Source organism: Desmodus rotundus, chromosome 7 (assembly GCF_022682495.2).
Source record: "Desmodus rotundus isolate HL8 chromosome 7, HLdesRot8A.1, whole genome shotgun sequence".
NCBI lineage: Eukaryota > Metazoa > Chordata > Mammalia > Chiroptera > Phyllostomidae > Desmodus > Desmodus rotundus.
Window position 1 is genome coordinate 51,806,629 of NC_071393.1, and position 23,573 is coordinate 51,830,201.

Below are 23,573 nucleotides of genomic sequence, written 5' to 3' on the forward strand. Positions count from 1 at the left end.
CAGAAAAAAAATCTTGAGCTTCAAAGTGACTTCAATTTCAATATACTAATATAAATGATTTTATGAATCCAGGAGCTGTAAAAATGTATATTATTACTGAAAGCTACTGTGATTGACCAGTAATAGAATTTAACTTTGGTAAAAGGGATTTTGGCACTTGATTCTGTACCTTGTTTTAGAAATTATTAAAATTTTCTAGTGTTATGTTAGTATTACAACTTAAAAGGTTTGTTCCTTGAGGAATTAACTTGATATTTAACTAATGAGTGACTGCTAATTTTTAATACAAAAGACACTTTTCTTCTACAACTGTTTGTTGAGCTCCTACTATGTGATAAGAGTTATTTAAGCAATCAGGATATTAGGGTGTTAATACAAATCAAATTCTAGTGGAAAGAATTATTTTTTTACATATTAGAAGCTAATATTACACTTAAATTTACAGCTTATCTTTTGAAATAGCAAAGAAAAGTTTTCTTTGAAACAAAATATTCAGGAAAAAACTACTTTTTAATTCAGAAAACTTTAATGCTAGACATTCAGAAAATTCAGAGATAAAACTGACATTTCTGTACTTTGTAGACTCTACAGGAAGCATTTTCTCAAAGTACAAAAGTATTTTTAGTTTGTTAAAAAACTTCTTTCTTGCTTTGCTCATTCAGTTTAGGTTTAACCTAACACTTTAGGTTAAACTAATTTAGTTTACAGCCTGTTATTTTTCAAGGTAAAAAACAAGCAGCATAATAACATTATTGTGAAGTCCATTATTGTTTTAACCTGATGCCACCATTATTTTCAGCAATCCAATACAAACTTCACCAGTTGTTTTCTTCTGAACAATTTACAAATTTTGCATTTGACTAAGGTTTTTTTTGTTTTGTTTTGTTTTTTAATCCTCACTCCAGGACATGCTCAGTGATTTTAGAGAGAGGAGAAGGGAGGGAGAGAGAGAGAGAAACACCCATGTGAGATAGAAACATTGGTTGCCTCTTGCATGCACCCCAACCAGGGTTGGAACTCACAGCCTAGGCGTGTGCCCTGACCAGGAATCGAACCTGCAACCTCTTGATTTACAGGGCAATGCTCCAACCAATTGAGCCACATCAACCAGGGCTTAACTAAGTTTTGATTTCTAAGATTTTTATCTTTATGGTGCTATCTCACTATGCTACTTAATAACAATTTTTGCCAATTTAAAAAATAATGAATTATTTCATAAATGCATACCATTATTTGAGAAATTAAGAACATGGACTAATTTTTGCTTTCAAATCCCAGCTCTTCACTTTCTTTGTAACCTCTGGCAAGTCACTTAAATAGTTTCTTCATCTGTAAAAAGGGGATAACAACACCTATTTCACAGCGTTTTTAGATGGATTAAATGAATTAATATATGTAAGATTCTTAGAGCACTATGTAGCATGAAGAAAAGACTATATATGGCTTAGCTATTATTTGTTTTTTTCTTCTCACCAAAGTTCTTTAAATTTAAGGCTTATCAGAGTCATTGATGCAAGTGCTGACGTTGGTTTCCTGTCAGCAACTATTTTCTTTGATTTTTTGCAATTACCATTTTCATATGCACATGTAAGACCTATATTTAAAGCTTAAAACTTTCAAAAACTTTTTTGTTTAACCTTACATTTTTTTGACACTACTTTATCGATAGAAAAATACTGATTTTTTTTTTAATCTTAAACTGGCATAAAAGTTCTAGATATATGTGCTAACAAAAGTTTAAGGAGAAAACTTAAGCTAAAATAATGGTTAAATTTTCTAATATGAAAGGTGAACACTAAGTTTGTGAAGAAATTTTTTTAAATAGAACTTCACAGTAATCTTCAGTGGCTTTAGAATGGAAAAATTATGAAAATCAATAAATAAAGCTAAAAAATAAAAGTATTTTTTTTATAAAGTTTATTTATTTGCTAGTCTCATAACATTAGATTTTAATAAGGTTTACAGTCTTGATTTTGAATTTGGGGTTGATAAAATAAAAATTTAACTACAAAATTGTTAAGAATTTTTATAGAAAAGTTATATAGTATTTTTCATAAACTTTGCTGAATCCTATTAGAATATTTTGTGCCTGTTGAATATAATCTCTGTCTTCTATGCAGAGGTTCTTATGATCAATTCTGGGAGATAAATACTTAGTTATCAACATATACAAATACACATTAGTTATCTGCTACAATAGTAAATAATGAGCATAAATATATAAATATGGAGATTCTGAGGACGTGTCTTACTTCTCAGGTAGAAGAATTTCTAAATGGAGGGCATGAAGAAGAAAGCCAGCATCATTTAAAGTATTAAGTATTCTCAACTTAATCACAAAACAGATTTAGCTGATATTATATATTTACCTCTGTAGGGAGTCTAAATGTGTATCTTCAGGAATATGGTGGAGTCTTGGCATAATACAAATTTCTCTTGATCTGGATTTGGCATAAAGTAGTTTTTTTGGACTTCATGCAAAAAGGATGATATGAATGACATATCAGAAAGACCAGCCTCCTTTCATCCATAGGATGAACCCTGGGAATATTAGGAATTACTGCCCCCACTTTGTAATGCGGAAACTGATCTCAGAGTCCAGAGTAAGAAAACTTAAGTACTAGACCTAGCACCATCAGTAAATTACCTTGTGATCTTGGAGAAGATCTGTCTTACTCTGTATCTAAATCGTCTCATTTTGATTGTTCACCTATAGTTCTGTTACTCATAACCTTTGTGTTACAAGCCTAATGAGTAGCAACATTTGACTTTTTGACTTTGTCCTTTTTTTATTTTATTTTTCTGGCTTCTGAAAAAAATTTTTTTTCAGTCATTTCTAGGTAATGTAAAGGCCATGATGGATTCAAAGACATTGTATTTTGCTTCTAAAATTTCTAATTTGTGTGTATCTGTTAAATATTATTTTATTTTGTATTTTTTTATTTCATATATATTTTTGAGGATTTACCATATACTGAGCACTTCAGGCAGTAAAAACAATGTAATGACATAGAACACTAAGCCTGCTTCTCAAACTATGATTATAAATTTGAAAAAGTAACTTCACCTTATTGGACCTCAGTATCTTCAGTAAGAGAGTTAAAGTAGATAATCAGTAATGTTCACTTTTATTCTGAAATCTGTGATTCTTAAAAAGAGTTGTAAGAAGACATAGGTACAGTTTTTATGGTTTGATGGTTGATGGAAAGGGCCACTGATAGGCAGGGAAGGTGTCTTCTTAGTAAATTAAATTAAATGGTGTTTTAACAATGTATTAATTTTATTTGATAGGGCTGAATTGACATTACTACTATAATAAAAGTAAATACAAACCTCATAGAACAGATAGTTTCCTGACAAAGAGAACTTTAGGAGGAGGGTGGAGATTTTCATCTGTAATATGTGATCAATCAGATAGGCAAGATTTGAAGAAAAATTGGTGCTTCTTGCCTGATAAGGAAGGAAATGGGAGTTTATGAGACCCTGGAAGATTTTACAATGGTATATTTAGATCAACTTTCTATGTTAAGGTCTAGTTTTTCTGCTTGGAACTTAAATAAGTAGGAAAAATTGAACAGCAGTTTGAACTGCTTGATTTATTGGCACAGCTCTATATTTAACTGCACTTCCAAATGTTTCATCACCTCACTGTCTCTATGCATGTTAACATTTTAAAGTATATTCTGGTAGTTTGCTAATTCATTGACACTACATGCTGTATTGGCTTGTGCCCATCATTATTTAAAAACAGATTTGTATTTTTTATATGTTTTCTTTCATTGAGCTTACAAAAAAATCAGAATTTTTTTTTATTTTTAAGCATATTATTAGGGTGTGGTTGAAAGTAATAACTTATTTTTCATATTCATATTGTTCTACTCTACGTAATTTTTCTTTTTTTACAGATATTGATGATACTCAAATACTTCCCCGCCCAACTAGAGTCAGACATTTCTCACAAAGTGAAGACACCGGGAATGAAGTTTTCGGTGCTTTGAATGAGGAGCAGCCATTGCCTCGAAGTAGCAGCACTTCTGACATCTTGGAACCATTCACTGTTGAACGAGCCAAAGGTGCAGTTCCTGTCATTGACAGTTCGTCCCGTCATGCGCCAAGCTTGCAGAGTTCCACAGAGGCTTCGTCAATAACTAGATCCACTGAAAGCTACATAACTGATACTCATAGTAGAGAGTCTTCTCTGGAAGTTGGTGATAGCATATATGACCATCTTTGTCACTTAATAGATCCAGTAGAACTTGCAGATTCAGCTTTTGAACAAATCCAGTACATTGACCTTGAAGGAGATGACGATCTTCTTTCCTCCCTGAAAGAATATTTTAAGGAAAACCAGGAAAATCACAGTAAAAATGAGTTAGGTAAAGAAGCAGCTTCTCAGGAAGTGATTATTGCAGTAAGTAGGGATGAAAGATCATCCTTAGATAAACTAGAATACTTAGACCAGGAAAATAAATTAGAAAGTATCTCCTCTTTTGTTGGGACTCCTGAAAACATACAGTTTCAAAAAGAACAAAACTCATCTGTCTTCACGAGTAATAGTGCGTCTAACCAATTAGATAGTTTTATGAGAATGAAAACTTCTGAAAAATCCAAGCTACCAAACAGTGATAAACAGTCATCGGAACCCAGTTCAGGTAGCTCTTGTGATAAGGAAAAGAGGAAATATCTGTATAGACAAGCAGCCACAGAATTAGATGCCTGTGTAGATATCACACTAGTTGAAAAGGTTAAGGGTGTGCAAATTAATGAAAAAAAAACTGTCCCACACGTTATTCATGCCAAGAAAACCTCACTGAAGGCACCTGTTAACCGTAGAATGCCTCACGTTACAAACACCAGCAAGCTTTCTCCAACCAAAAGGAGCTTGTCTGAAACAGTAACTCATAGAGCCAAAATCATGAAAATCGCTACCAAAAAACGAAATAGTGTTCATGTTACTTTTAGACCATCTACTGAATCAGTTCAGTTTTATAATCCTCTGGAAAACAAAGAGGCTCCATGGAAGATGAGACTGCGGAAGCTCAGTGGCTTTAGTAGTAGTAGCAATAGCAGCACCAGCAACCCCCATACCAGCTCAAATACTGTTGCAGAGCTAGTGAAACCGGGCGTGTACAGACCTCTAGATGCAATGAATACATCAGTAAGTAGTAAAACAGTTAAGGAATCTACAGAGATACCCACCGTATTACAAAAGGAAGAAATCGCAAGTAATCATTTGGGTAGTCGTAGTACACTTAGATCATCAAGTCATGAGGCAGGATTACCACAGGGCTCCCTGGGTGGCGTTTATAAAACTGTTGTACATGCTCTTTCAAAGCCGAAGGCAAATGTTTCCCCACAGAGGCAGAACAGAATGCCACCAGAGGCGCCACTGAGGGATCTGTACAGTCATGTAATGGGCTATTTTGGAAGGAAAGCTGCAGGTGAGCACTCACAATGTGCAGAGCGCAAAAGGAGAAAGACAGCACCAGTTTGGCTTAACGCAACTGAAGCAAGCTATAAGCAATCAAGCTTTGGGATGGTCACTGCTTTCTCTCTGTTTGGTTATGCATGCGCCTTTTCCCAGCTGTATTTTTCCCAGCATAAAATGTTTATTTGAATTACTAATTTCCCTTATAAGGCATTTAGTTGAACCTCTTTGCTGCTGAACAGATAAGAAAGAGGAAGATATAGGAAAATTTTAATGACTTTTCAAAGGCTGTCTAAATCAGATATTTCCCTGAGTGTGTACTACATGAGCCTTGAAATTGTTTTCTGAGATACTGCCCCCCCTATAGTTTAAAAGGGCACCAGCTATATCATTGAATCCATTTATTTCACTGCTGATTTATTTTTATCTTTTTTTCTTGGTAGACTGCTACTTTGACATTATGTAACATAATGGGAATCAAAGTCCTACAATCAGCACCAACATTTTTAGTCAACTGTAATGAAGAGGCAGTTATTTCTTAAATCTCAAAGTGGATTTAGTTACATTTCATTTAAGTGATTTCCAAACAAGCTATAGGCCTTGTAGTTTTGATTCATTTGTATAGAATGCAAGTCATGTCCTCAAACACTTATCATTACTTTCTCTTTTCTGAGATTTTAGATGTGCATAAAGGTTTCATGATAGCCAATCCTGATTTAAATATGGAACCTCTATGGACAGATTGCAAAAAGCGACATTATGATAACTGTTTTATCTTGATTCAAATTTAAAATAACTTTACAGTTATAGAAAATTAATTTTCAGCAGTAAGGTAGGTTTTGATTTTATTTGTTTAACATGGTTTTGTTAGCATGATTAACAGACCGCTGTATAATGAATGCATCTTGCATTGAGCCATTAATGCCACTTGAGGGCAGTATTTGACAGCTTAGCAAAGCCTGGCCAGTCATATAAAGATAATGGTATTTCACGATGAGCTTCTGATCTATGTATTTTCTTAACCTGAAATGCTTTGTAGTTAACTAGGAGTATAAACAGTGCTGATTTTCTTTTCATTGCAGAGAAATCAACTTTTTAAGAGCATAATACTGAAATAAATATCTTACTTTCTATAAATTAATTTCCCAAGCTGAATGCTTTCTATTAATGTAAATTATAATGTAGTCATTAAAAAAATCAAAATAACTATTTTGGGTTTTTCTTTTTACAGAAAATTGTGAAAATCTCTTTTGTTAAAGCAATAAAATTATATTTTATAGTGAATAGAAATGTCAAAATCGTAGAATTTTTATTTATAAATATCTAAACTTAAATGTATTTATATCCCAGTAGATTCACGTAGATTCAAGGGATCTATTTCTTGCAAATATTCTTTCGGGAAAAATAGAATTATAAATTAAGACTAACTAGAAGCATAGAGATGGAAAGAAATATAAATATACCAGTTTCTTTATAGGCAATATTAACCTAACTCCAACTAGTGCTTATCTATAAGCTTTCTTGCTGTTTAAGGTTATACTGAAGATTGACTAACATCTGCTTAGTTAAATGAAGTAAATATCAATTTACTAATTCTTAAAATTAAATCTAAAAGGAAAGAAATTATAAATGCATGTTTGGCAAATAATTGATATGGCATAGGTAATTTATTTTGGGTTGTTCTTGTTTGTTTCAAATTTAGAAAATGCAGTTAAGTCTTTCCTCACTATACATAGTTATTTATTTATTTTTAGTCAATAAAGAGGACATGAGCCCAAAACTGCCTCCTCTTAATAGTGATATTGGCAGCAGCAATACTAATGTTCCTGATCTGATGGATGAGTTTATAGCAGAACGACTTCGAAGTGGTAATGCCTCAGTAAGTCTTATTTTATTTTATTTGGTTTTAGAGAGGAGGCTAGAGAAACTAAAAGATGTATACCTATATACATCTATATATAATATAGATGTTGAAGTTTTTATTCAAAACAGCCTTCCCCCAAAGTTTAACCCTTTCTTGTTAAAATGTTAAATTATATTTTAATGTTTTTATTCAAAGACAGAAAACAAGCAAGCTTATCATTTTGACCAGAGTAAAAGATTAGAATACCTGTTTACTCAACTACTTAGATATAAACCACCACCTTCCTAGTCCTCCCTCTGTGTTTGAGATTGCTCATAGGTTACCCTGGTGTCTGCTGACAGCCCTTAGCAAGAAAAATAACAATGGAGGTTTTCTCACCAAACTCCTGTAATTTTCACAGTATAAATTTCTTAATCATTGTAGAGAACTTCGAAGTAGATTTTAAAGTTACTTTTATTTTGAGTATTTGAATTTTGACAAAATGAAAATAGATAATGCCTATTTTCTTAATTGCTTAATAATGCTTAATTGTTAAGGAAAGATTAATATATGTGGAAGTACTTCTTAGAATGGTCATATTCCTTTTGGGTTTCAGCTTGTCTTTAATGAAAGTTTGTAGGCCCATTATATTTCTTGCCCTTTTTTTACTTGTTCCTTTTCTTCTTAAGTGAGGCAAAGTTACAGAATCATTATAGAGTAACTTCTTTGTCATCATTCTCCCTACCTTACTTGTCTCTTCTAACTGCTTCCTCTTTTTCCATTTGAGTACTTTGCTCTTTATACTATCAAAACTTATAATCACTTTATGGATCCTTTGAGGCTTAAGAGTCTCAGGCCCAGCGCCATCTGATATTTGGGTCTTTGGTATAGACTGACCAAGAGTAGTTCAGGCTCCCAACTCCATACAGTTAATGTGGCTTGTTCAGTTAGTTTATTTCCCCCCCTCCTACTTCAGGCCCTAAATTTCAACATTTATTGTGATAATTGTCTTAGAAATTAAAGATTTCAGTTGTTTAATGAGAATTTTAAAACTTTTTTTTTAATGGTAAATGTTTCTTGAATTTTTAGACTATGACAAGAAGAGGAAGTAGTCCAGGCAGCCTTGAAATTCCCAAAGACCTCCCTGATGTTCTAAACAAGCAGAACCAAATGCGCCCTGTTGATGATCCAGGGGTACCTTCAGAATGGACTTCTCCTGCCAGTGCAGGGAGCAGTGATCTCATCAGCTCAGATAGTCATTCAGATTCTTTCAGTGCTTTCCAATATGATGGCCGGAAATTTGACAGCAAGTATCTTTTTGTATATGAACATGAGGGGGGTTTTGTTGTTGATAGTTTTTTGTTCTAAACTGACTTACAGGTCACATGACTGTCACCTTCCTCTCTAATGTTACTTAGGCAAGGGATTACCACATATTTTGATTTCATTTTTTAAGTGAAATTCCAAAGGAAGTTTTAGGGAATCACTTTGGGTTGAGGCCACTGTATTTTGGCAAACTAAAGGCATTTAAAAAAACAAAGTACACTGTCCTGTCATAAAATTAATTATATTTTAAGACCAAAAATGTAGAAAGGAAAAAAATTAGAATGGACTTGATACTAGAATAAAAGACAGTCATGCATATGAGTTGGCACTATTTCACGCACTCACACTTGGGAAGCACTGTCTCGTCACGTTCAGCGTTCAGTCTGTGCAACACAGTTACGTTCAATGCCCAGTACCCAGAGCATTTCTTGAACAATTACTTCATGTTAAAATGACATCAATGGTATTTTTTGGTACTGTATCACTACCACATAGCTTTTCTGCTATAATTCTGTATTACACTTGGTAGTCAGTGAAGGGTAACAAAATTTTTAAAAAGTTAAATCCTTGGGAGCCAAGTTCGTGACAAGTGAGGAGATACATTGGAGAATTACATGTTTGCCCCTTAACTGCTCTGACCTCAGACTGGGAATATGGTGTGGAAGAAAAATTATTTTTGTCACTCATATATGTACCATTTTTATTATATATACCTGTACTACAGATTATGAAATACTTGAGGCCTGGCTGATGTGGCTCAGTGGATTGAGTGCCCGGACTGAGAACCAAAGGGTCGCCAGTTTGATTCCCAGTCAAGGCACATGCCTGGCTTGTGGGCCAGGTCCCCAATTGGCAACCAGTCCATGTACCTCTCACACATCAATGTTTCTTTCTCTCTCTCTTTCTCCCCTTCTCCTCTTTCTAAAAATAAATAAATAAAAATCTTTTAAAAAATAGATAAATTGGACTATATCAAATTTGTTTAAACTTAAAAAGTAAAATAAGTAAATAAAATACTTGAAAAGCAGTAAGTATATTACCAGCCAACACAAAGCATGGATAAGAATAACGATGATATATGTCTGTCTGTCTTTTATCATTAAGTTTTTAATAATTAGTTATGTGAACCTTTAAAAATTTGTTTCTAACTATAAACTTCCAAGCATTATTATTTACGCTTGTGTGAGTGGTATACAAATAGAATAAATTCAGGGGAGTGTTAATGTTTAATCATTTTGCTGAAGTAGCTGTGTCTTTTTTGTAAATATTTTTGTTTTGTGATTGTGACTTCGGTACTAGCATTTCTTCTTCCTATAGATTTTGGCTTTGGAGCTGATCCTGGGATTGTATCCTCTGCTGATGTGGATTCAGGTTCTGGTCCTCATCAGAGTGCGGAAGAGCAAGAAGTGGCCAGTCTCACCACACTTCACATAGATTCTGAAACAAGCAGTCTTAACCAGCAAGCCTTCTCTGCTGAAGTTGCAACAGTTACTGGTAAAGTTACTCAAGGGAATGTATTCCTTAAATGCATTTTCCTAAGAGCCACCAAAGTTTCAGTTTAGAATTTGATTTGATAGATTTTAAGTATTACTTATTACTGTTTAAATATTTTTTTTACTCTTCTTTATGTAATAATGGAGAAAAAAATTAATGTAAGAGTTTCTTGGCCTAGAGTCTACATGGATAAGCTTCAGGGGACTCTATGAACTCCTAATATTATATGAAAAATTTTGTGTATGTTTACACCAGAGCATTTCCTGCAGCAATTTTTATATAGATAACCACAGAAAAGTTAAGAACCACTGTACTCTGCCTTTTTCATTGTCTTTCAGAATCAACTTAGATTTTTTTAGATTTCTTTGGGAAAGTACTATAGAAAATCTAAAGTGCACTGCCTGTTAGAAGGCCTGTTTTTTTAAAATGTAGTAATATTCTGTGTTTATACAGTAAATTATCCCTTTCAGCAATTTTTTTTGTATAGTCAAACCCAATGATAACATGACAAGTCAGATCCAAGAAACTCAGTTGTGAAATACGGCATCACAGCATTGCAGAGTTAGTGCCGTGGTCCTCAGGAGCCCGAGCAGCTAGTGGCCCATGGTTCAGGAGTTCCACTGTATGAGCCAGATTCGCTCTGATTTCCACTGCCGTTTGTGCCCTTGGGTGGGAGATTATCCTTTCCAGTTTAAAGATCAGTAGAGTGGCTTTTGCATCCTGAGGATGGCTGGAACTTGCAAGATTGGAGCAGGGATTTCTGCATGCCTGAATTAGACATATTTCCTCAGCCAGATCAAGCAGATGAAATTTTTTTCTAAGGTAAAACATTAAGTCATTGTGAAACCTGGATATTTGGGGCCATGGGAGCCTTTTTTTTCTTTTCTTTTCCCTTAATTCTTATCCAAGGACATGCTTATTGATTTTAGAAAGAGGGGAAGGGAAAGAGAGAAACATTAGTGGGAGAGAGAAGCATCGATTGGTTGCCTCTCATACCCACCCCTACTGGGGACCAAACCAGCAACCTAGGCACGTGCCCTGACCAGATTTACAGGACACAGCTCCAACTGAAGCTGCTCCACACTGGCCAGGGCTCAAGCAGATGAAATTTGGCCAGTGGGAGTACTGGATAGGCAGGAAACCATCCTTTGTTTTCATACTCTGCCTCTTCTACATCTCTTCTATTAGAGGATAAGTAAGAACAGTAGCCTAACAGGTTGCAGAATTGGGGCTGAGTGGAAGACAGGAGCTAATGGCTTATATCAGTGATTTTCAACTGGTGTGCTGCAAGAATTTTTAAACATGCAATGCCTGACTATTTAGGCAGGGGCAGTGACCTCTTTAACCTTAGATTGCCACCCCCCCCCCCAAAAAAAACCCAGCCACACAACAGTAGCCCTCTGGTGTGAATGAATCAAAATTATACCTATTTTTTTTTGTCAGATCAGCAAAAAATACATTTTCTGGTGTGCCACAGAATTTTAATAATTAATTCATGTGTGCTATGAGATGGAAAAGGTTGAAAATCACTGTACTAGAAGGGTAGTAGAGCAGTAAGAAAGTTGCAGATAGACGAGAAAACACACTAAGATGTTGGGCTTATGCTGAGTCCACTAAGGAGCCATAGAAGGATTTTAAATGACGGAGTGACATTATTAGATTAGATTGTTAGATCTTTTTTTTCTGTCTTATGGAGAATGGATTGGGAAGAAGCAGTAGGGGTGAGAGGGAGACTAAAGACTCAAGGACCACCAGGGACCGTTGTAATTAGGCTAGCACTGGTGGTGGCATATAGAGCTCATGGCCCCAAGAGTGAAGTAAACGAAATAGAATAGCAGTGGGTACCAGAGTTTCTAAAGCCGTACCGGGAATGGGAGTAGAGATTCTTGCTTTCACTGATGGCTCCTATTAACTGGTATGTCTGATTCTAATTCCTACTAGTTTTATGGTAGACATGACATGAGATCCCTAGGTACAAAGTCTTATATAATATTATGATTTTACCTCTTTGTCTAATATATAACCTTTTTTAGCTTTTCAGTTTTTAATTTCTGTTTTATTGGGGCTTTACGCATTATACCTGTGGTAGAGGGTATTGAATATCCTCTGTATACTAATTTTGTGAAATTATATCTACAGGTTCTGAAAGTGCTTCTCCAGTTCACTCAGCTTTGGGATCCAGGTCACAGACACCTTCTCCTTCCACACTGAATATAGATCATATGGAACAGAAGGACCTACAGCTTGATGAGAAGCTCCACCACTCTGTTCTTCAGACGCCAGATGACCTAGGCAATATTTGGAAATTAGATATTTGTCATTTCTCCTTTCAGGGCATTAGTGTCAAGAGATCTTAAAATAAGGCATCTTAAATTTGGTTATGTATTATATACGTATTTATTATGTAGTATTTTGTAAGTCTTTTGGAAATTTGTTACTATATTTTTTTTTCTTGCTCTTAAAGAAAGATATTTATACTCTGATTTTTGTTATTTGTTATTCTATCATAGTTGATTACAGTTATAGCATTAGTGATTGCATTAATTTTGTGTTATACAGGGTCTGGCAGAAGTAATGCCTGCTTGAATGTGGTTGGTAGGGTAATAATATGGATGTAATAATTTATAGTTTTAATTTGAACATTTCATCTAAAATGTCATATGGTGTGCTTGAGTGTGATATTATTATATTAAAGAATTATGTGCTTATGATTTTATGATAAAAGAGGGGCATTATTTGTGCCAGACCCTCTATTATCATTGATACACTGCCATTCATTTGCTAAATCAGGAAATACATAATTTAGCATCATTATTCTTAATGATGTATTTGTAGAACCTGCTGACTCAAAAGAGAAAGTAGTAGAATTATCATTTGCTAATCAGGCTTCTAGTGAAACAATTGATTACATAAATCGATTTTTTTTATTTTGATTCTACAAGTGTGTCAACTGAATTTAATTATAAAGTAGGCCACCCAAATGGAGTGTTTTTATTTTATTTTTAATTATATTTTATTGATTTTGCTATTACAGTTGTCCCAATTTTTCCCCCTTTGCACCCCTCCACCCATTACCTCCTATTCCCTCAGGCAATCCCCACATCTTTGTTCATGTCCATGGATCATGCGTATAAGTGATGCGGACACCAGCAAGCAGTGTCCTCGGTGTTAATGGCTGAGACAAGACAAATTCACATGGACTACGAGTCCTGTGGAGGAAAAGGGATGGCACGGCCTCTCTCTCAAGGGGAGAGCTCCTCGCTCCTCGGAGCGCCTCGGCCACACTCTCAAGAGGAGAGCACACCGACCCTTGCCTTGTCAGGCTCTTACTGGCTTAATTTGCATAGGAATACAGGACATATATGGAAAGTTCATCAATCATTGTCAGTCAATAATAATCAAATAGATAACATTCAAAGAACTCTGAGGGCTAATTTTGAGTCAGGGCCAGATAGCTGAAGGACCATAAAACTTTGGGGAAACAAATTCATTTTATGCTTTGGACCCTTATCATTTAAATTGAGGGTATTAACAAAGCAGGTTTCACAGAATTTTATGCATTCTTTCTCAGGCCTGATCACCCCAGGGAACCTGCCCTTTCTAGCAAAGGGCTGCACCCATCTCCAGCATTGTTTCAGGCTTAGGGTCAAGCAGGGGAATTAAGGCAGCCAAGAGATTAGGAGACTTCTTGCAGACAGAATGAGGACTCAGGCTACGTCAAAGCCAAGGGGTGAGGGTCCATCATCGCCTTTCTCCATAGCCCCCCAGACCTTCCCTGAGGGCCCCCTTGTGGCCATTCCTGTCTTGGTTCGTCCCTCCCTTGAGGAATCTTACCCGTCATTGGCTAACTGGTCATGCACTGGGGGCCAGGCAGGGTGAAGTAAAGTGGGCAGAGCAGTGCTCCTGCCAGGGAGATAAGCTTTGTCTCCTTAGTGGCTTAGGGTCCCAAGGTCTCTCACTCAGCCTTAGCCACGGGGGATTATAGTCTCTGAAACCAGGCATAGCGGTTCCCAACATGTAAGTTCTTTGGCTACTCCATTTCCTATACTGTACTTTATATCCCCATGACTTCTGTAACTACCTATTTGTGCTTCTTAATCCCTTCACCTCTTCATCCATCCCCCCAAATCCCCTCCCTGTCTGGCAACCATCAAAATGCTCTTCGTATCCATAATTCCTTTTCTGATCTTACTTACTTTGTTTTTTAGACTCAGTTGTTGATAGATAGGTATTTATTACCATTTTATTGTCGCTAGTTTTGATCTTTTTATTTAATAAGCCCCTTTAACATTTTATATAATAATGGTTTAGTGATGATGAACTTCTTTAGTTTTTTCTTGTCTGGGAAGCTCTTTATTTTTATTTTTAAGGAAATGTTAAAAAGTGACTAGGAAACCTTAAAAACTACAAATTAAAAAATAAATTATTTTTGCTAAGCCCTACATGATGTAATAAACATTAGGATAAGAAGTCATTTTGCAAATATGCTAAAAACTTTGGTCAAGGACATAGTTGATGAGATAATTTACAATAAATAACACAAAATGTGATTTTCATTGGTAATGTAGTGGATTTGCCCTTTGACCAAAGGGAAGAATTTAAAACCATATGACCATTTTTTTTTAAAGGTACTCATTAATGTGCTATTACCTTGGAATTACATAGCCTTAATTATCTGTCTGTGGGTTTCTGACTTTTACTCTCCTCCTTTGGCTTGCAATTTTTTGTTTGTTGTCTGTTTTCTTCCTGACATTTGGGGGGAAAAGCAAACTTTTAGAAAAGTTACAAGGCTAGTAAAATGAAAACCCACAAATCCCTTAGGTAAATTCACCAGTTAACATTTTGCCTCTTTACCCCTTTGCATCTGCATACACAGGCACCCCCCACAAAAAAAAATTCCACCATACCTTTTTTAAATTTGGGGGGTTTGGGTAAGTCATTTAAGAGTGAATTAAAAATATCAGACTCTTCACAGCTAAACACTTCAGCAAGAATGTCCTAAGAATAAGTATACATTTATTACTTGCATGGCCACAATATAATGTCCACATTCAAGATATTTAATATTGACACATCACTGTAATTTTAGTTCATAATCACATGGTCTCTGCTGTCCCAATAATATCATTTATAGCTACCTCACACCACCACCAGCCCAATTGGGATTGAAGGAATCACACATTGTTGCTTGCTTTATAATCATTTAAATTTTGTCAGCTTTACTTTGAGAAGGATAACTTAGAGACAAAGCAGTTGATTTGTCACTATATTATGACAGGTCTGTAGAGAGAGGAGATCTTAACAGTGATGGTTAAAACTGCAGGCTTTTGTTTTATTTTAGCGGGTTTATACCAGAAGCCTATTTTTTTATTACTGTGAAAGACTTCAGTAGCTTTTTAATAACACAGTCAATTATTGTACACTTTACAAGCAAAGAGAAAAAAGGTAAACATTAAGAGTAAAGGATGTACAGATACTAACCAACATACATTATCAGTACATTGAGAATTTATCTAACAAAAATTTTTGCTGATTCTCTAATGATTTTGCCTTCTGCACTATATACATTGAATAGAATAATAGGTTTTTATGTATTGTAGAATTGTACACTGAAACCTATATAATTTTATTAACCAATGTCACAATAATACATTCAATAACATTTTTAAAAGTTAATAATAGTAGATTTTTTTAAGCTGGAGAAGACCTATAATGATATCCAGCTAAACCATTTATTTTACAGATAAAAAAGGTGTAGCATTGGGGAGGTGTTTTAGTAGCTTGTACATCACATAATTAGTGATAGAAATGACACTAAGATCAAAGGTTACCTGTATTTCTTACATATAATTTTGCCAATATTAGTAACCAAAAATATAATTATGGACATTTTAGATTATTTTAAAATTTTAGTTAAATGTGTATTTTTCCATGTCATTTGATAACCCGCTTAACGCTAGTTCTGGCATAATTGTGAAATATATTTCTTTGCAAATTTTAACTACAAAGAAACAGACTTATAAAGACTTCCTGCAGGATTCTACCTTCAGCTTGAGATTTTGTATTAATTTGATGATAAAACCTGAAGTAGTTATTAGGTAGAGTATGTAGTTGTAAATATGATCTTTATATCAAACATAAACTTCTCCATCTGGTATTTCATCATTTTCTCCTTAGGCAAATCTAGATAGAAACACTGTTGAGTAAGTAATATTGCCATAATGAGGAATTATGAACCGATAATGTTTTCACCTTATCAGGAAAAAAATTAACAGTACTGCATATTGTCATTTCTTTTACTCACTTTTGTAGATGTTTCAGATTAACTCTTTCGTGTTTTTGTGATTAATTGTCCAGAAAAATTACTGATACTTGTGTATTTTTTTTATAGAAATCAGTGAATTTCCATCTGAGTGCTGTAGTGTGATGGCAGGGGGTACTCTCACAGGATGGCATGCTGATGTTGCTACTGTGATGTGGCGAAGAATGCTAGGCATTTTGGGAGATGTCAATGCCATTATGGATCCTGAAATACATGCCCAAGTTTTTGATTACCTCTGTGAACTTTGGCAGAATTTAGCTAAGGTACAAACGAAAAGGTATAAGGGGAGAAGGAAAGTAAAATAAAGTATTAAGAAGTAGAAGCCTTAAATAACATAGTCACACCACCTCCCTACCCCCTTACTATAAATTGGTGCTACCTTGATGAAGTCACTTAACCATGATTAAATATGTAGTTAGTGGTATATACTGGGCTTAATCTCAAGTTTAAAGTAAAACAAATTGGAAGAGAGAACACTTTTCATAGGCTTGTTACATTTTATTTGAAAATTACAGATAAGAGATAACCTCGGCATTTCAACTGATAATCTGACCTCCCCTTCTCCACCAATACTGATTCCTCCCCTGAGAATTCTTACACCTTGGCTTTTCAAGGTAAGCTTAATAAATAAAATATCAATGTAAACAGTTCATTTAGCATATAAGTGTGTGGTCAGTCTTAAACATTTAACAGATATTAGAGCTCTTGTATAATCTTTCTTCTAGATGGCACTTAATTTTTAGTCATTTAGGGTTAATACGGAGTGGAGTGGGCATAGTGAAATAATTGTACAGGATACATCATTTTTATAGAAAATCATGTTTTGCATTATATTTAATGAAATAGTAACTGCATATGTGTCACAATATGTATGTACTTTTAAAGATGTAATTCTTTCAAATGTCATTGGATAATGTTTGACGCATTTTCCTAAGTGAAACTGGTTATTCATACCTACACTATATCATTTCTTTTACATTTTTAAAAAGATTTTATTTATTTATTTTAGAGGGGAAGGGAAGGAGAAAGAGAGGCAGAGAAACGTCAATGTGTGGTTGTACTCGTGCGGCCCCTACTGGGGACTTGGCCCGCAACCCAGGCATGTGCCCTGACTGGGAATCCAACCAGCGACCCTTTGGTTTGCAGGCCAGCACTCAATCCTCTGAGCCACACCAACCAGGGTCTACACTATATCATTTTACTGGTAATAGTTTAGGTAGTTCAGTAAAGAAATTGGGACAACATAGAAATAAATGAAAATAAATGTATTGCTTGATATATTCAAATGTTTAAGTATTTAACAAATAGTATTTGTTTTTGAGTATTAAAACCATAATCTTCTAATTGTAGGCAACCATGTTGACTGATAAATATAAGCAAGGTAAATTACATGCTTATAAACTTATTTGCAATACAATGAAAAGAAGACAAGATGTTTCTCCAAATAGAGATTTTCTGACACATTTCTATAACATAATGCATTGTGGATTACTTCATATTGATCAGGTAAACATGTATACTTTCTAGCAAGTTGCTTTATACATTTATCTTTGATTCTCCATTCCGTTTAACTCTTGACATTTTAGGTTTAGAATTAAAATTTTTTCCTTAGGTAATGGTTTATTTACACCTTTCATTTTTATAACCTCATTTTTTTGAAATGTAGGTGAAAAAAGAAGCTATTGTAGTTAAGGGGCTTACTTGATTATTAAATGCCCAGTTCCTCCAATGTTATACCAGCTAGTTCTCTTTTTGAAGAGATTAAAGCATCATTTGTTTATACTGACAACATCTTAGGCGTTTTGTGATTGTTACTTGATAATTGGTCCTTGAGGCCTATGGATCTGCTCACCTAGTCATGCAGCGGTCAGCAGTTTTTTCCCATTCTGAGAGTCAGCACATCACGTTTTCTTACTGCCATAAATTGTGTGCGCATAATGACAAGTATAATGACTTGGCGTTTGTATCAGTCACAGTCATTGCAGTATGTAGTCATAATGATCATGACTAGAACACTACCTCAGGGGTCTCGCTCCTGGCTGTAAAATAAAAATCGTGGGAGGTCTCAAGTCAAGATAATGTAAACATTTTTGTTAAATGTGCTTAAATTTCACTTTCAGTTGATTTAAAGAGCACTAAATTTATATTAAAAGGTAATAATTATATCCCTTTCTGAAAAATGAAAACTCCTTAGAAACTCCTACATTAATTAGAAATAATTATGTTCTACCTTATAAACATGTCGCAGATAAATTGGCACTCTTAATTACTAGAAAAAGAAAGCTTTTGTTTAAGATAAATCACATTGAGTAATACAGCCTAACAGACTGCATTCTCATGGTAAATTTCAAAAGCCAGCAGATGAATAACCAAGTCCATATTCCCTCAAAAACGTCTGCACCTAGATCTTTGATGCTAGCTAGCTATCATCAAAGGAATTTACTTTATCTGAAAAAGGAATCTCTTCAGTTGCTATATAGCAGGTCATGTAAGTTCAGACATCAGATTTATCGCATGGAAGCCATGAATGGCAGGAGCAACTACTCTGCAGTTTGGTTTTAACCGAAGTAAAGAGCCTTCTAACTTCCTCTTGTGGGGAAAAAAATGCTATATTGGCATCAGTTAAACAAATGTGTTTTACGTTTACTTTGACAGAATACAATACTAAGCACGGATCATTTGGAGAAATTAAAATTAGTCTTTGTAATTAGTCAGCCAATGTTTAGTAATTACCTGTTTTAGTATTTCATGTGATATCTATTTTAAGGATATCGATTAGCTGATACTCAAGATTACATTTGTGATATTTTTTTCCCACTTCTTTCCTTATTCCTAAGGATATTGTCAATACAATCATCAAGCACTGTTCACCTCAATTTTTTTCACTTGGTTTGCCTGGTGCCACAATGCTTATTATGGATTTTATTGTAGCAGCTGGCAGAGTGGCTTCTTCAGCTTTTCTCAATGTAAGTTTTCATTTCCTGTTCTTCCTAATATAACAAGCTCAGTTAACCAGGACTCAACTGACAAAGCAACAAAGGAAAAGCTATTGTTAACAAAAAACATAGTAGTCTGATGTTGGGAAGTTTCACAGTTTAATTGGATTGATTGCTTCTCCCACATTAGGAAAAAGTAAATAAGAAATTTTGAAGTATAAGAAAGTACTAAAATTAGTTGATGAATTGATCCAGGAGCTATAAAAATGAACTAAATATGCTTAAGAAAACAGAAGTTTTAGTTGAGGACATCTAAGGAAACAGAAAGAGAGAAGAAAGTAAAGAAAGGGCAATGAGCTCTAAGAAAAAGAAAAGAAAGAAACAGAGGTGGGGTAACCCAGAAATATGCTCTAGGAATACAGTCTAAACTCAGACAGTATGTGAGGACTTTTCATGCAGCTGTGGAGCTTTGAGACAGTGCCAGGTAACTTAGTATAGTTGGAACATGTTCATTTTAAGTGGCCGAGGTGAACTAAGAGAAAAGGCAGGGACTGTGTTCATAGTGCTGAAGAGATTAGATTTCATCCTAAGGAAAGAATGAATGGATAACCATTGAAGGATTTTAAGAAAGGAGTAACATGATGAAATTTACATTTTAGAAAGATCACTCTGGATCAAAGTATAAATAAGAAACGACAATTAACTGAAAGCCTACTAGAAAATTTTAAGAGTTTTGGGGAGAGAAAAATCAGTAATACTTGACTAGCACTTTATAACTTGCAAAAGTTATAAGCTGCAAAAGACCAACAGTGAGTGAGGAGGAGTTCTGTTTGGGACATAGTAGGCTGTCTATTAGATATCCATGAAGAGATGTCAGGAGGGCCATTGTATATATTACTCAGGAGCTCAAATGAGGCATTAGGACTGAAAACATAAAGCTAGGAAACATTACTTTATGGATGGTATTGAAAGCCATGAAACTGTATACAAGCACCTAGGAAATCAAATAAAAGAAGAACCTGTATGTATAGCTAGTTATTAATCCCATTTCTTACCCATGTCTTACCCATCTTGCATCTCCAGGGCCTAGCCCAGCATCACACTTGTAGGTATTTATTATTCGAATGTGTTAGTATTTATTCAGCATAGTGTATGTTAAACATGGTGATAAGCCCTTTTACTATTATTAAAGTTTTGTTTCCCCTTGGGTACGAAGTGTTCCATGGGTGGAATACAGAAGGATATAGAATAAATGAGATAAAACTGCTCAAGCAACATATAGTCTGCTGCTGGGAAAATATGAAAGTATATTAACAATTATAGAATATGGATAACAAATAGATGCCAATAGGAGGAGCTTAGCATAGTGCTTAAAAGCATGGAATCTAGAGTTAGTCTGCCTAGGTTCAGGTCCCAGCTCTGCCACTTACTAGCTGTGAGACCTTGTACAAGTTACAACTTAATTCCTCTGTCTCAGTTTCTTCAACAATAAAATGGAGATAACCTTCCTCATGGAGTTATTTTATAAGGATTAAAGTAATTAATATTGTAACATGGTTGGGACATTATATGACACATTATGCAATATGAGAGTCTGTTAAATAAAGTAAAATTATATAGTAATTCAGACAAAAGAGAGATCTTACTTGGTTTGAGATATTGGGGAGTTTTCATGCGAAAGATATTTGAATATGTCCTTGAAAAATTAGTAGTATTTTTATATGTGAGGATGCAGATGAGGGATGGTATTCCAGGCCGAGGGAAAGAGGCATGAGTAGGCTATGTTCAAGGAACAACAAATAATTGTTTAGAGGCTAGTTAACCTAACTAGAGAGTAGTAGACAAAAAGAACAGAGAGGTATTTTAAATCCCAGCTACGCAAAACATGGTCTGCACACCGGCAACATTTGTCGTGATCTGGGCGCTTGTTACAGATGCAGAATCTCAGACCCCGTCCCAGATGCACTGAAATAGAATATGCATTTTAACTAGCCCAAGTGGTTAATGTGGACATTAAAGACTAAGAAGCACTGCTTTAGACTACTGCATCTTGGGAGGTTTTGAATGCTACGATTCAGATTATAATTTTTTTATATTAGATGAACAGTTAAATTTTTTAAAGTAGGGAGAGAGGTGATTGAATCTGTGCTTTGGGAATATTAAATAACTGTATTAACCTAGGAGTACATTAAATGGAAGACAAACTAAAGATGGTAAACAAGTAACAAGGTAATATAGTATCAGTGTATACAGGTTATCAATCTCTTAGATAACAGGCAAAAAGTTTCTAGAGTTTAGCGGAGACCCATCCATAAACCATTGCCATTTTTTATCAGTTTACTATGAAAACTATTACTGTTCAATGGGCCAGTTATTCTAGATGAGTAGTCGGCATATTTCCTGCAGCCTTTCTCAAGGTTCTGCAAGAGATTAAGGCCTGATGTCCCTAGGCATCTATTTTATGTGACTACACTTCCCTCCTGCACAGCTAGAAGACTACTTATGTCACATCCCTGGGGAAATTTAGAAAATAGTCTTCCTGGTTCATATGAGGAATACCTGTTGAGAAAGACAGCACAGGAAACTAAATTAATCAGGTTTGACTGCAGGAATCAAACCTGATACCCACATTTCCACTATAAGGTTAAGGACAGTCTTCTTCTGGATGATGTTTCAGGTACACAGTATATATACATTTTGCTCCTTGGATTTCCAATTTAGGTCCCATACATGTCATCTTTTTGTTAGTCACCACCGTCCCATCCCCTGCCAGGCATATTACAAAATAATTAATTAGTTTTTGCTTTTCTTAATTACAATCACATTCCAAGTCTGCCCCCATTATATCTATATACCTGAACATTTCCAGTCACCCTATCCACCTTTCAAGAAAAACCCTTATGTAATCTCTTTCATTAAATAATGCTTTTTTGATCATTTTCATTTTTATAGGGTAACTTCCTTTAAATTAGGATGGTGACCACCAGCTTACCCTGCCCATTTCTGCTGCTGCCTTATATCTATAAATTTAGATTTTTTTGTATACAGAAATGAGTTGTTTGTTGGAAATCATCATAAAGTACTGCTCTGTTGCCTCCATTGTAGCACTTACTAACTTAAGTCCTCGTGAAGACAGGTTCTTGATTTATGTGAATAGAAGTATTATATTTCTAATGGATTGTTTTAGCACTTTTGTTAGGTATTATTAAACATACAAATCAACTTGTAGTTATTTTACTAAATATAGCACTGTATTAGTAGGTTGATGTTGGTGTTTGATAGGCATGTAAGAAGTCAGAGAAGAAAAATAAATATTCAGTGCTAATACTTCAGGAATGGCTTAATACAGCTAAGGAAAACATCCTTTATCTGCAGTCCGGGCATAAATTCTAAGGTTGCTTTTAGTAAGTAGTACAGGCAATGCTTTTCCTCATGTGCATAATATAAAAACCATTTAGAATAATTTCTTGAAAATTTAGTTAACATTTTCATCCTTAGTTATTTTACTAATTCTTAGATAGTAGCAAATATAATCTAGTGAATTGAGTCATATGCACATTTGAACAATGTTACTATTTATTAACCAATGTCACCTCAACAAATTAAAAAATTTTAAAGAACAATGTGTTACAATATATGAATTGCCTTTAAAACAAAAGTATTTATATTTTTCCTCAAAATTAGGGTAATTTTATGTTGTTAGCTAAACTGCCTTTTTACATTCACATATTTTTAGTCTTGTTAACTGTGGCTAATTTCTGCTTGTTAGTTGCTCTTAAGAAAAATTCTGCTATTTGTTGCATTTACTGAGAATAAATAAAAATAAATAGTTTATATGGAAAATGTAGGTGAAACCTGAATTTTTTTGTGTTTTCCATTCTTTGTGAATTTTGTCTTATTTGCTCACTTCTCTGTGTAATATGGTTAGGTGATCAAGTAATTTTGGGGGTAATTTAATAACACAAACACATTTTAAAGATTTTAAAAATCTGGATATATAGGCACCAAGAGTGGAAGCACAAGTTCTTCTGGGATCTTTGGTTTGCTTTCCTAACTTATATTGTGAATTACCTGCTCTCCATCCCAATATTCCTGATATTGCTGTGTCTCAGTTTACAGATGTTAAGGTAAGACACCAGATGCTAATTTTTAGTATTTAAATGATAGTATAATTATAATGTATATTCAATAAAATCTGTATTCTTTCTTTTCTTAAAAACCACA

General features: G+C 34.5%; 1 protein-coding gene across 7 annotated transcripts in view; it reads left to right on the plus strand.

Moving 5' to 3' along the window:
* The window catches only part of RALGAPA1 (Ral GTPase activating protein catalytic subunit alpha 1), a 256,935-nt gene that overhangs the window by 106,809 nt on the left and 126,553 nt on the right, over window positions 1-23,573 (plus strand). For 5 of the 7 annotated variants that reach the window (XM_024551309.4, XM_071221931.1, XM_024551306.2 and 2 more), the window contains 10 exons: window positions 3,906-5,441; window positions 7,183-7,307; window positions 8,361-8,577; window positions 9,915-10,091; window positions 12,231-12,383; window positions 16,483-16,676; window positions 16,929-17,027; window positions 17,764-17,919; window positions 19,251-19,379; window positions 23,351-23,476. In XM_024551309.4, the coding sequence (XP_024407077.2) occupies window positions 3,906-5,441; window positions 7,183-7,307; window positions 8,361-8,577; window positions 9,915-10,091; window positions 12,231-12,383; window positions 16,483-16,676; window positions 16,929-17,027; window positions 17,764-17,919; window positions 19,251-19,379; window positions 23,351-23,476 (2,912 nt within the window). The remainder of the gene's footprint in view (window positions 1-3,905; window positions 5,442-7,182; window positions 7,308-8,360; window positions 8,578-9,914; window positions 10,092-12,230; window positions 12,384-16,482; window positions 16,677-16,928; window positions 17,028-17,763; window positions 17,920-19,250; window positions 19,380-23,350; window positions 23,477-23,573) is intronic. The other 2 variants (XM_024551310.2, XM_024551311.3) reach the window with 1 other exon arrangement.